The 14,185-nt window shown below is 37.7% G+C and overlaps 1 protein-coding gene and 1 pseudogene across 1 annotated transcript; one reads left to right on the top strand and one right to left on the bottom strand.

The window, feature by feature from the left end:
* Positions 1-1,032: 1,032 nt before the first annotated feature.
* LOC113838090 (vomeronasal type-2 receptor 116-like) lies at positions 1,033-6,764 on the bottom strand (the record flags this gene model as incomplete). The annotated part of the gene is made up of 4 exons (XM_027433869.1): positions 6,568-6,764; positions 3,852-4,143; positions 2,739-3,551; positions 1,033-1,260 (listed from the first exon to the last, which is right to left on the bottom strand). Coding segments are annotated over exons 1-4 (1,530 nt in total), but the record flags the coding sequence as incomplete, so codon positions are not given.
* Positions 6,765-11,497: 4,733 nt separating this feature from the next.
* LOC100768403 lies at positions 11,498-13,725 on the top strand (annotated as a pseudogene).
* Positions 13,726-14,185: the final 460 nt, after the last annotated feature.

Here is a 14,185-nt window from a genome sequence, read left to right as displayed (position 1 = left end):
GGATTAAAGGTGTGTGCCACCAACACCCAGCTAGAATAAAAATTTTAAATGAAATAAATGAATAGTTCCTTCTTTCTAATGTTGTACCTCATTTTACTTGATAAAATGTTGATGAATTTAGTGTTTCCTTCTCCTCTTGGACCCATGGTTTCTAAATTTAATCTTTAATCATATTGCTTTGATGTTCTAGGTTTTACATTCCTTTTCTAACATTTTTGTAATATTTTGAATTTTCTATTTCTACTCCTGTTCTTCAAGTCTTCCATCTTGTCTTCAACTTAAAATATTCACTTGGTGAGTATTTTAACTGAGATTTTTAATTGATGTTTTTGCTTTACAGTAATATAATTTTGTTTCATTTTTTTATTTTGTACCTTTAGAGAAATCCTTTGTCACATGATCATTAACTGTCTAATTGTATACAACTTTTCATGGTCTCATTGCTTCTCCAATAAGTGATTTGTGTCCTCTTAAGTTTTTTTTTTAACTCTTATAATCATTGTTTTATTTCTTTGTTCATTATGTCATTGAACATACACTCATTTAAGTTTATGAGTGTAAGAATTTAGCCATGTTGCTGTTATATCTTCTTGTATATTTGTTTTTAGTTTGGTTATAAATTTAGTTTGTATTTCTGAAATCATAGTACTGGTTTAATTGCTTTTAATCCAGTGGTTTTGAGGGGCTGTTTTAGCCCAAGGGAAGAAATCACTGTATGTTAATCAGTATGCTACCAAGAGATTATTGCTCCTTTTACTGGAAATTATATTAAATCATTTTACAACTGGTTTATATTCATATTATAAGAAGAATCAGGACTGGATATCAAAATGAACTGTATGCATGTTGAAAATTCTCAAAAGACCAAAAAAGCATCACATCAAAAAGTTCAAAAGAAGCATGAAATAGGAGGCTTAACATTGGTTCATGATATGACAATTTATTACATTAAGCATCAAGGAAGCACAGATGTTCCCACTTGACAGTGTTATTGCTGTTTAACAGAAATCAGTTCAATTTGGTCAGACCAACCTGTGTATTTCCTGTGGTCCACTTTATCATTTCTTCATATACATGGAACTCTTGATCATGTGGAAAATATGGGCTATACTTTCCTATATTCACCTTAAATCTCAGACCATGTGGGGAATTCCAAATCTGGAAAATGTCATACTCTTCCTGAAGTTCTTCTTTTTGGTTCATATTCACTCTGTGCCCAATGGGATTTGTGAATTGAGTCTTCTTCAGAAGTGCATTTAGCTGTAAGACAGACATCATTCTTTATTCTGTTTACACTTTGTTGAAGAAAAAAATCTGGTTTTTATTTTAAAGGCAACATTATTGCAGGTGCCCAGGGGAGCCATCTCAGCTAAAGTAAATGGATAAGAAGATGATAATAATGTTTCTTGAATTTTACTTCCCTCAGAGGAACCTGCTGAACACATAAAGAGACATATATGCAGAAACTATACATGGATATGCAACATATTCATACACACAGACACACAAATGAGAGAGATAGAGACTCACATCTCTCCAGAGATACCACAAAATACAGCCACACACATTTTTGCCAAACATACACATACGCACATGCCTTGGAATCCCTATACATATGCAGGCAAACATAGACAGTCATGTTCATCTAAACATCCATACAAAAACACTGAAAACACATAAACAGGGTTGCAAACAAATACAGATACATACAGGAAAAAGCCGACAAGTACAAACAGCAATAGTGAGAAGCATTGACAAGGAAAAATTTATCCACACATCAAAAGAAGACATTCAGACAGACACACACACACAGACAGATGTGTGCGCACGCGCACGCGCACACACACACACACACACACACACACACACACACACACACACACACACACACAGAGAGAGAGACAGAGACAGAGACAGAGAGAGACAGAGACAAAGACAGAGACAAAGACAGAGACAGAGAGAGGGAACAATGAAGACATACATATGTGTAAGAACATAAATGGAAATGTATACATATACAAAAATTCTCATGCAGACATATTTAGTGTCAAGTATACACAGGTAGATACACACAGGAAAAATACATGCAGAAAGACACAGACAAATTTGTTATCAATTACACAGGAAGACAGACAAATACTCATAGAAACCTGTATCTGAAGACACACACACAGATGAACAGAAAAACACCAACATGCATACATATAGAGGGAGAAACTTCCAGGCACACACATTAATGCACATGTATGTACTGAACTGAATCACTGCAATATTGCCGGTGTAACAACTATCAGAATGTTACCTGTGGTCCCCAGAGATGATAGTAGGGAAAGAATCAGTTAAGGACACTTATGAATATCATTCATTACACTATTTCCAACATTCTTGAAGAAAAATGTCCCAGTACCTCATCTAATGACAGGGAGCATTCATGAGAAAGGACTTATGATGTTTACAGTATTAGAACAGGGTTATGATATTCAGATGCTCTGTAACACATCACAGATTGTTCTTGATGCATAATTTCTGGGTGCATTGGTGTGCCCAGTATGTCTTCTGCTCCACTGCCTTTGACTAGATTTCTACCAAACTCTAGATTTACTGCTACAGGAGAAAAATGTTCAGACATCTTTCTTTTGGGGGCAATACTTTCTAGTCCACTGAGTTTGGACATCTGAAAGACTCCTCAAGATATTACAGTGCTGGCACCAAATATCATCCAATAGAAGAAATATTACCTTTAAGCAACTAGAACCATGTCCTTTCCCACTGACTTTGGTTGGATTTTCTACTTGTTGAAGAAAAATCTCATGCAGAGCATGGGCCAGAGCATACACAGCATTGTATATGTCATAAAGGCCATCATTAAAGGCCATGTCAAATGTGCGAATCACTAGCCATTCCATTGAGACATCTGATGAATAGTTCCTCAGTGTCTTACAGTTGGATGTGGAGACTTCACATTTAAAGTTCATCCACTGCAGCCTTGCAAGGTATTCATCTGTATACTTGAGAGGGTTCATTGTCTGGACAAAATTTTTAAAGCCAGAAATCTCACCATGATGTTGTGTAAAAGCTAGAGTCATATGTGATGAGTCAAGCATGAAGTCTCTTTTATTTGTAGTCACATCCCACTGTGAGGTGATGACCCATATTTTCTGTAAACCTCGAGATTCCCACATTTGAAAGCTCACAGCAAGAGTGCTGTCTGAGTCACCATAAATGATAACAACTTTTGTGGATGATGCCTTGATTCGGTTATAATACAATTCAGCTCTGGACATGTACAACTGCATGTTGATTGGAATCATATTTACAAAGGCAAAGCAGACTGTATTCTTTTCCAACTCTCTTCTCAAATATGATAAAAAGTGGCTACCATGATCGTTGTCTGAGATGACCAACCCTACCCAGTTCCAGCTGAAGTAAAGTATGACGGAGACCATGGCCAAGACTAGAGATGTGTGCTTGGGGGCTATTTGATACAGATAAGGAAATTTTTCATGATCACTTAGGATTGGATGGAATTGTCCATAGGTAAGCTGTATGACCTAGGATGCAGGGAACAGCATGAGCTACCATGCACTCCTAAGGACTTGTAAACACATTTTTTTTCTCTGCAAACAATTCTAGAAAAACCCCTTACCTAGTTCCCTTAGGTATTATTTCTTCCCTTATCTGCATTACAAACAAGGAAATGTGGATGGCCCATCATTCTCTGAATAGTACTCATAAGCTACATAGATTTTCAAAAATGTAAGTCTATTCCTCTCCTAACACAGGTTTTAGTATCTGGGAATTATATCAATGATGCCACCATTTCAGATAAATCCAACCCATAAAGTAATTACCTGTTGGGGTTTCCAGAGTTCCATGAGTGACAGAAATATAGCAGACGCTTCCCAGTTTGGTCCAGTGAGCATCAAAATACATATGATATTTTCCTCACAGTAATAATTAGGGAAAAAACCAGCTTCTTGTCCCAAATTTCGACTGTGACTGTATAATTGAGGCACATTGAAACAATTATATTCGTAATAATCAAATACTAAAGATTTATTGGGTAATAAATCAGGGTTCCTGTTGACCTCATCCATGGTAAAAGCCAAGGCCACTGCAAACTTGTAGTTCTCAGATGGTTTTCTGTAAAAGGGTACAGTGTTTAATATTGACACAGATCAATAAACAATCATTTGTGTCAATACAAGGACTACCTTGTACTGAAAAGTATTCCCAACCTCCCTCAAATATTGAAACAAATATCTTATGTTTTGAGGTTGGAAAGACATAAGAACTTCGAAGCTTGCAAAACATTCAAGGTCATGAGGCTGGATCTCCCATGAGTGAGATGCTCTATTGGCATGTTACACAGAAAGCATTTTCCACCTCTGGTTTGTGACTGCTTCCTTACAAGGAATAGACTGGGCACATTCATTGACCAAACAGTAAACATAGCCATCTTCATATTGAAATTATTAAGTAATATAAAAAATTCACATGATGTGCAAGCTAAAGTGTTTATACTATTTGCATTGAAAATTACTGTAATGGCTATGGTTGACAAAGAATCACAGATGAGTACACAATAATCTTTATGGGGCAACATGTGTCTATGGATTTACAATTAATGATAATTATGGACAATATAGTTAACGTATCCTCTCATGTCATCTAAATCTTGCACAAGTTTTTCTTTCATGTTTAACTGTTGCAGACAAAAATTCCTCTTGAATACTTATTTTTAAATAAGTCCAAACAATGAAGACCTATTTGGTAAAAGATGTATATATCTGCTTCCATATGTCTGTTTGACAAGATTAATGGTATCTTTGGCCATTAAAGGGCACAAATCACTTGATTTTGAATTACAATAGTCTAGTCTGGTCTCACTTGCACAGGACTCACCTGCTCTAGGTCCTGAATGCAGATATTAAAGGTGTATATCCCCACTTCTGTATTGTTCAAATATTTCAGATTTACACAGGCATGTCATATATATATATATATATATATATATATATTCAAACTGGACATATCTGACTGTCATTTTTTCTACTACATAATATCATTTGACTACCTTTGCATTTACACTAGCACAACACTAGAATCCCACTGAGATTTGTATGGCCAGTATTACATATTTGTAAAATAGAAGAATATAAAGTTTAAAATGTGTGGGGATATTTAATTGTTTTCTAATAAAAAAAGTACAAGTCAGTTGGAAGACACAAATTTGCATGGTATCTTTATGGGAAGAAGATAGCTTTGGGTTCATCCTAGTCATTTTATAAAATATGATTAATATACATCAAACATGCTACTTTATTTGAATGATTTACTGTCAGTTAAATTCAATCTGTTTTTCATTTACAAATTGTAGATTTCCAATGTCTCTGTATATCAAAAGAGGCACTTTATAAATGTTCCTTATCACCAAAGAAAAGTATAATTGTAATTTTCAGTAAAAACAAAGTAATTTGAGAATTGAACTTATGTTAGAAAACAGTAACTTCACTACACTGAAATTAAGAAAATTCAGTTATGTGAGCACTCATATTGGCCTATTGAAATAAAGAGCTGTGATTTAAACCAACTACCATCATTCTTTAAAACCAACAAGTGTATAGTACCTACATTGGTAAAATATGCATCTATAATAAATAAAGCTACTGAAAGAGAAACATAAGAGGTAAGTGTGACATAAATGTCAGGGAATAAAAAATATACATAAAGAGAAAAGACACATGATTCTTAATATGGTTAAACATCAGCAAGTAGATCACTCCTCACCCTGTTCTCAATTGTTACCAAATATCATATGCCACAGTTGTCACTCAGGCAAATGACAAGGGAAGTAACCATCCATCACTATTAGTTGTAGCCTCAATTGTCAAAGACTGCAAACACATATTTTACAATCCATACATACTTTCTTTCTTGTAAAGGGAAAGCAGACAACTGGATTTTGCAATACTTCAAAGCCATTGGATGTTCATGTATAGAAGTGAAGTATGGAGGAACAGGAAGCCAAATGGAGCTCAAAACAGAGAGGTCCCCTATGTATATTCTTGAGTGAGCCACAGGAGTCAGAGTGGCTACATGCAAGGAATATAAGGGAATACTTAACATCTGTGAGAAATAACTTTTGTAGCTGTGCTTTCCACAAACATTTGTGATTTTCTCACAAGCACACACCGGTGAAAGGACCACCAGCATATTCTAATGTCATTCACTTTCATATCCATAGGATGAAATTATTGAAATAGTATCAGTTTTCTTTTAATAAGACATTACTAGCTATTGCGCTATGGATAACATCAAGAGGAGGGTTCTTTGTGGTGAATCGTGGTAGAGACTGCTTCCTTCTTTCTACTTCCAGATTTGTAAGTGGGAGGCTAACTGGAAGAAAAACAGAATACACACTGGGCATGAAAAAACGGTAAAATAGCAATGAGTCTCTAAAAGATCTTGGGGTCATTTGTTATAGATGTTCAGAGGACAGAAGATTCAAGACACATCTTGAAATATTGATGATGATATTTATGTAGAAAATACAAAAAAACTTACTGTATATTCAAAATTTGGTTGAAATACTTTTTATCCACTGGCCATTGCACTGTTCTGGGGAAGAAGACACAACCTGTCTTCAAGTCTCCATCCTTGTCTTCACTCTGCTTTATTTTCCAAAAACACTTGGGATGCATGAGACTGGCCAAGAGAATTGGAATGTTCAGAAGCAGCAAGAGGAAACCCAAAATGAGCATTTTATCCTGTTCTACACCAGGACAGCATGAATGATGAAGTGTCATGTAGAGAAGCTCACTAAATGGGCACCCACTGTTCCTACTTGCTTTTATTTCTTAGCCAAATGAGAGGCTATTTTCAAATATGTGATTCTGTTTTCATCCAGTTGTTTCTTCAACCCTGTTGGAATATTGAACACTCTCTTCCCTGGGTCTCTGCATCTGGGGAGCACAGTGTGTGTGAAAAACATGCATTCATACATATGTAAGGGGATAGTAAAGTCTGTCATTCCATGACATCACTGATGGTTTTGGCTATAAGGCCCCCGGGAGAAACACATTTTTAGAAAATTTGCTCCCAGTACTACCTCACTTTATGGGAACACCATTAAAAATGAGGCAAGAATATTTTCTTAGATGACCCACAGAGAATACATAAATTAATGCTTCAAGAAGGGCACAGATGTTAGAATTCATGGTTACACATGGGGCATTACATCAACAAGTCCATGCCAGTGCTAGGTAGTCTAATTTGTGGAACATCTGACATCCAAAGCATATGCACTGTGTGGCCTATGTTACACCAGTGATAGGTACAGAATACCCAAACAATCAATGCCTGTGCTTCCAATGTCTAGAGACTGTATAAACAGGTCAAATCACAAAATTACTGCATCCTCTTGAATCCCAAAATGTCCATCTGATTAGAGAATCACAATTCATTTTCATGTTCAATGTTGATTTTTAAATACTGAAATATGCAAAGAGTAAACCAGAACTTTGTGCCCTATTTCAAATACTGCATCAGACCTGTCACTCTTCCTCCCAAACAATCATTATAAATGAGATGATAAGCTGAGAATTTGAGTTCCAAACAATCTCCCTCTCTTATCCTCAGTTTTCATAGATACCATTTGATGAACAAATTCTTCTACCTTAGCTTTAATTTCCCACATTGTTTTGCTAATTTACATTCCAGAAGTGACTTGAAGATTTGTGCTGAGTGTCTTAGTAGCAAAGAAGGACTGGGAAAATTCTTATTCCATTGTCATAGTCAGCTACTCAATTTTGCATTCTAGGATCTTAAATGTTAGTGGGAGAGTGTACTGATGATATTTTCTTATGGACTTTTCTCTCATTGGCTTTACTTGTTACCCCATCCTCAATTATGGCAAGAGTGTTCAATCCTCAAATAATACCTGTTTTTCTTTATCTAATATATTTGTATGTAACACATACACATACAGTATCATATGTGTGTGTGTGTGTGTGTGTGTGTGAGAGAGAGAGAGAGAGAGAGAGAGAGAGAGAGAGAGAGAGAGAGAGAAACAGACATTCAGATGGACAAACAGACTGAAAGACCAAAGAAACACACTTTGCATCTATAGTTGTTGAAAAGTCTTAATTTCCCATAGCTGACTCTTGAGTTTGAAATGGTTATGTCCTGTTTCATCTCGTATTCCTCTAATGATATCATTTAATTCTTCCAGCCTGAGGGCAAATTGTTGTTTGTATATAAATCTGCATGCCTTTTATCTGACTTTTATTTTATCTAATTGAACGACAGACCCAGTAAAATTATCCATTTACCTTTAATTTCAATTAATTATGAACTACATAGAAGCTCTTTATTTACTATTTAACACAGTTAAAAATTACTATGTATTATTTAAATGAGATAACTTTTTGAATTAACACCTGAAAATTCTAAGAATGATTGTAAATAAAAATGATCACTATTTGTTTTTGAAGTGAAATAAAAAAATAAATGATATTTTTTCTTAATTTGCTAATTTGTTGCCCAGCAGAAAAGTTGATTTCACATCATTCATATTCTGAATATTTCTGAAACAAACATGGACAGGCAAGTGTCTATGTGCTGTACCAACATATGTACCTTCAGGTAGTCCCCTTACAATTGTGTATGGACAATAACATACTTGTCCTTTTATTTACAAAAGCTTCTGTATACTGCTAACTTCACTGGCTGCCTCATTTTCTACACACATTAGGTATGTTCAGGGGATTCCCCAAAATTCACACATGCTCACTAATTTTTACTCATCTTTTGATTCTTTCCATTCTCACTCAGATAGAGAACTCTCATTGAAACTAAGATTTTCATTTTTTTCATATCTAAGGCAACTGGATATAATTTAAAACTCACAAGGTTTTGAATAATCTCAAAACAGAAAAGTTAAAATATAATACTCTTTGTAAAGATCTGTATTAATGGGGCTGAAGTCATGGCTTCAATGGACACAAACCTTGACTGCTCTTCCAGAGGACCTGGCTTTCATTCCCAGAACCCACATGGATGTCCATAAGCATTCATCAATTCAGCTCTAGAGGATGCAATTTCCTATTCTGACCTCTCTGAAGTCATTCATGTATTATTTGTGATGAGAAAGTTTTATTACTTACTTTAAAACAAGTAAAAAATGTTATGTATATTTTATCATAAAGACTTTTTAAGAAAATGAAGTAATAAGATAAAACATAATCTACTACCTCAAAGATGGACAAGGCAAAACAGCATGAGGGAAAGAACCACAGGAGAAACATAAGAAACATATATCCACTCATTCACAAACATAGAAATGCCATAAAAACAATAACTGGAAAGCCATAATTTATATTCCAAGGATCTGATTTAGAGCAATAAAGGCTCTATGATTTATACTTCAGCTCCTGTGTGTTCATATAAGTTTTGGTCATTAGAAGATCTTGTTCTCCTGGTGTTATCCATGCCCTTTGGTTCCCATAGTCTACTGGCTCCTCTTCTGAGTGGTTTCTTTTGTGCTGAGGAGAGGAATATGATAGTTACATCCTACTTAGAGGTGTGTGTCCAAAGGTATCTCAATCTCTCTGAAAAATATTTGGATGTGCATCTCTATGTTTATTCCCATTGTGTACAGGAGAAAGACTTTCTGGTGATAGTTGAATAACTTTCTGATCTACAAGTATATGAGAGTCATTTTGTCACACATTTTTTATTGGAGAAGCAATATTTGGAATTACACTATATCTCTGGGCTAGGTACTCAGATCTATGTCCTCCAAGGAGTGCCAAATAGGGATTCTATGTTCTGCAGTGAGGCTGAAGTCAATTTACATATTGGTGAATTATGAATAACTCCCACAAGCCTGTGCTACCAATGCCACAGAATTTTTGCAGTCAGGAATGATTACACATGGTAAATTTTGTGGCTGTGTTGGTGTTAATGATCCTTTTTTGGTACACTGATGAATCCCTTCCCATAATAATGACTCTGGAACATGTTGGTAAAGTTCTAAAGTAGGTAACAACCTGATCTTTATATGTTAATGAATTCTGTAGGTATTGTCTTAAGCAATAGGGCCTTGCTATCAGTTTGTGGAGAGGACACTATGGTCTTCACAGCAGGCTGGATTGTTTGAGGATTTTCTCAGGACCACTTTAACCATTGACTCAAATGAGTGCAACCCAGTCCTGTTACTGGAAGCTTGATTTGATGTCTAGATATGAGCAGTTGGAACTCTATCTCCCTCATTCTTTGTAGAATTAATTAATATCACTTTCATATATCTCAGGAAGTATTTACTGCTCTAAATTTTCCTACTTCAATACTAACACCCATCAGTTTTAGCTGTCATTCTTCACATTTCCTCATTCAACCCTATTTCTCCTCTCACAACCAATATGAAAATCCAATTCCAATCTACACCCACCAAATGTTTACTCATAAAATATATTCTGTTACCCAACCCCTGGTGTATAATTTAAGAAAAGCAGTTTGGGAAAGAAAGATGCAATTTGGAAAGTTTGAAGTAGAGGGAATTTTTATTATGGAAAGGGATCATGAAAAAGCTAATGGGAGGGGGCAGTCAAGCCTCCAGGTACAGAAGCAGCAGAAGAGGAATGGAGAGAGACTGAGAGAATGAAAGGAGGAAAGAAAGAAAGAGAGAGATAGAAGGAAAGGAAAAGAAAGAAAGGAAGAAAGAAAGAAAGAGAAAGAAAGAAAGAAAGAAGGGGAGGGAGAGAGAAAGGAGGATAGTAATTGCTCAAGGCCCTTTTAAAAGGGAACATAGAAAATATGCAGAGGTATTGCTTTAGTGGCTGAAGATGAGTATGTACACTGTACAACCCCCAGGGCAGCAAAGCAAAGGAGCCAAACTAACATCATGAACATCCATTATGTACCCCTTGCCACTCCTTCTATAACTAACCTATACAAGGCCATAGGTTATAGCGTTGTTATCATTCATTTGATGGCTAATATCCACAGATAAAAATACATATGATAAGAGTCCGCAGGGGGTGTTGGCCCTGCGCCCCTGCGGTGTGCTCCCTCTGCTCCAACACGTGGCTCAAGACCATGTCCCTGCCATGTCCCCAGGCTTGATGCTGGTGGTGTGGACGCAGACTTTTTGGGACAGTTCCTCCTGCTTCTCAGCAGCAGCACCTTCCAGGCCACCCCTCTGTTCACTGCCTGCCCCACAGCCAGTGTCTCTTCCTCCCAGTCTCAAGCAAGCTGCGTGGGGTTTATGTCTTTATTTGACGAAAACGAGCTGTTGCACAGCCATTGGTACCTGTATTGGGGTAACAGCATACAAGCAAGAAGCTTTCAACCTCAGTGGTGAAAACTTTTTCATGTCAGAGACCAAGAACACTTGCAGTCATTTATGTCATCCCTTCTTCTCCAGACAGAAGATACCAAAAAGTTGCAATCAAAGGTATCTTCATCTTATTGATAAAGTCACTAATAAGCCAAAATGTCTGTCAATGTCAACCGAAGCGTGTCAGACCAGTTCTATTGCTACAGGATGCCCTTTTTGATTGCCAAGGTTGAGGGCAAAGGAGATGAAATCAAGATAGTTATAGTCAACATAGTTGACATTGCAAAGGCACTTAATAGGCTTCCAATGTATCCCATTAAATACTTTGAATGTGAGCTGGGGGCACAGACCCAATTTGATGCTAAGAATGACCAGTACTTTGCCAAGGGATCACATGAGGTGAATAAGCTGCAACACATGTTGGATGGATTTATTAAAAAAATTGTTCTTTGTCCTGAGTGTGAGAATCCTGAAGCCGTTCTGCATGTCAATCCAAAAGGAAGTGAACAATAGTCAATTCTTGTAAATCCTGTGGGTGCCGAAGCATGCTTGACACACCTCATAAACTCTGTACATTCATTCTCAACCCACCTGAGAATAGTGACAGTGGTAGAGGAAAGAAAGAAAAGGAAAAGAAAACGAGAAAGGGCAAGGATAAGGAAAATGGCTCCGTTTCCAGCAGTGAGACACCACCACCTCCACCACCAAATGAAATTAGTCCTCCTCCACATGCTGTGGGAGAGGAGAAGGATGATGACTGGGGGGGGATAACCAAGAGCCAGTCAGGAATCACATACAACTTCAATCAAATTACTCAAGAGGCAGAGGCTGGGAGATCTCAGTCACTTCAAGGCCAACCTGCTCTACATGGTATCTTCATCAACAGAGAAACCTTGTCTCAGAAAACAAAAGGCAAATCAAAAATCAAAGGAAGAAAATGAATGCAAAGAGAAAGGAAAATTCTACGTTGAACTTTTTCATTTTTTATTCTTCCCTCATATGCATCCTCACTGCAGTTTAATCTCTCCCATCTCCTCTTTGTCCCTTCTCCCCACCTCACCTCTATTTCTGATCCTCTCCTCCTCTATTCACCTGCAGAAAATAGCTGGCCTCCCAGTGATAACAACCAAATTCATTGAGACTGGCCACAAGCACTCATTTTTTTTCCAGACGGGTTTTCTTTGTGTAGCTTTGGAGTCTATCATGGCACTTGCTCTGGAGATCAGGCTGGCCTGGAACTCACAGAGATCTGCCTGCCTCTGCCTTAGCAGTGCTGGGATTAAAGGTGTGCTCCACCACTGCCTGGCTGGCCACAAGCACTCTTAACCATGCAGGATGAGGAAACACACCAAACAGAAAAATTCCCCAAATCAAAGAAATTAGTCAGAGTCAGTACCACATCCACAGTTAGAAGACCCACAAAAATATGAAGTTACACAAGCAAAATACCTGTTCAGAGGACTTATTTGGGTCTTTTAAATTTTTTTCATGTACATTGTTGTTTTGAATACATTTGTATCTGGGTGAACATGCCAGAACCCCTGGAATTGGATTTATACATAGCTGTGAGCAATCTGAGTACTTGGAATTGAACTCAGGTCCTGTAGAAGTTCAGTCAGTGTTTTCATCTTATAAGCCATCTCTCCAGGCAATGACTTACTCAATTCTATACAGGGTGATTGATTGTCAGATAACTCTCTGTGATCCCATATGAGCCATAGTTATTTCATTCTGAGGCCTTGTTCTCCTCATGGTGTCTTAGAAACCTCTGGCTGCTACAATTATCGCTGCCAATTCCCCAAGATTTTATGTGGAAATTCTTTCTCATTGTTGTCCAAATTCTTTACCAGTTAAAATTACACCATCCAGGTCACAAAAGCAAGAAGTTCACAGAAAATTCATCAGAAGCCTGGGCAATATTGATTTAGTGCCAGTGTCTAAATAAATGATCTGAAAGCAGAGGTGGCATGTGCCTACTACTTTTCCATTCTGGGAGGAGAAGGGAGGAGTGATAGGAGCTTCAGCACATGCCATCTGTCTAAAGAGAAAACAAAACTTCATGCATAACACACTTCAGTTGGCAGGTGCACAAACTCTGAAGCCTGACTGAGCTGCTGAAATCAATGAACCAACACCAGGATTTTACTTGAGGTCCTTAGGACACAGGAGGACCAATTTCCCCAATACCACAGATTCTGCAATATCCTGGCCCTTGTCTGCAAGGCCACCTCTTCCATGATATGTCAATTTTAGGTCTGAACCAAAGGTTCACAATACAGTGATAAGTGGGACTTGGTATGGTGTCCACCCTTGACCAGCACGAACCAGGAAAGACCGAGGAATCTTCTTCTCACAGTTTGATCGGGAACTTTGATTTACAGTGAATGGAGGCCCCCGGTAGAGAAAGATGGGGCCTGATATAGTCTACACCTACAAATCACCTAACCCTACATGGCGTGCCAGGATAGGTTGTCTCCAAGCAGAATTATGGCCTTTACCAAATTAGGAGTTGTTTACCACAGAGAGCACTCCCCGTTGGGCTGGCAGAAGGTAGAAACTGGCGCCATCTGTTGGGCGCAGTACTTTGCAGCTCCCAACAATATGGTAACCTTGTATCATCAGGGCTATGAGTCACAGGTCTTGAAGGAATTTTAGGCAGAGCTCCTCAGGAGATGGACCTGAGCTTTGAGAATCCTTTGTGCCTCAGGCTGCAACTGAGGTGGAAACTTGAGCCTGGGTTGAGGCTCTACATTCGTCTCCTATCCTCAGTTGTGGCTTCAACTGCATAGTTTTGACAGCTGCTGTTGCTGTGGGCCTTGGCCATACACAATCTCTTCTTGGGGG

The sequence above is a fragment of the Cricetulus griseus genome, unplaced genomic scaffold (genome assembly GCF_003668045.3).
Source record: "Cricetulus griseus strain 17A/GY unplaced genomic scaffold, alternate assembly CriGri-PICRH-1.0 unplaced_scaffold_27, whole genome shotgun sequence".
Classification (NCBI taxonomy): Eukaryota; Metazoa; Chordata; class Mammalia; order Rodentia; family Cricetidae; genus Cricetulus; species Cricetulus griseus.
The sequence above is the reverse complement of the archived record's forward strand: the minus strand, read 5'-3'. Positions and strand labels throughout refer to the sequence as shown.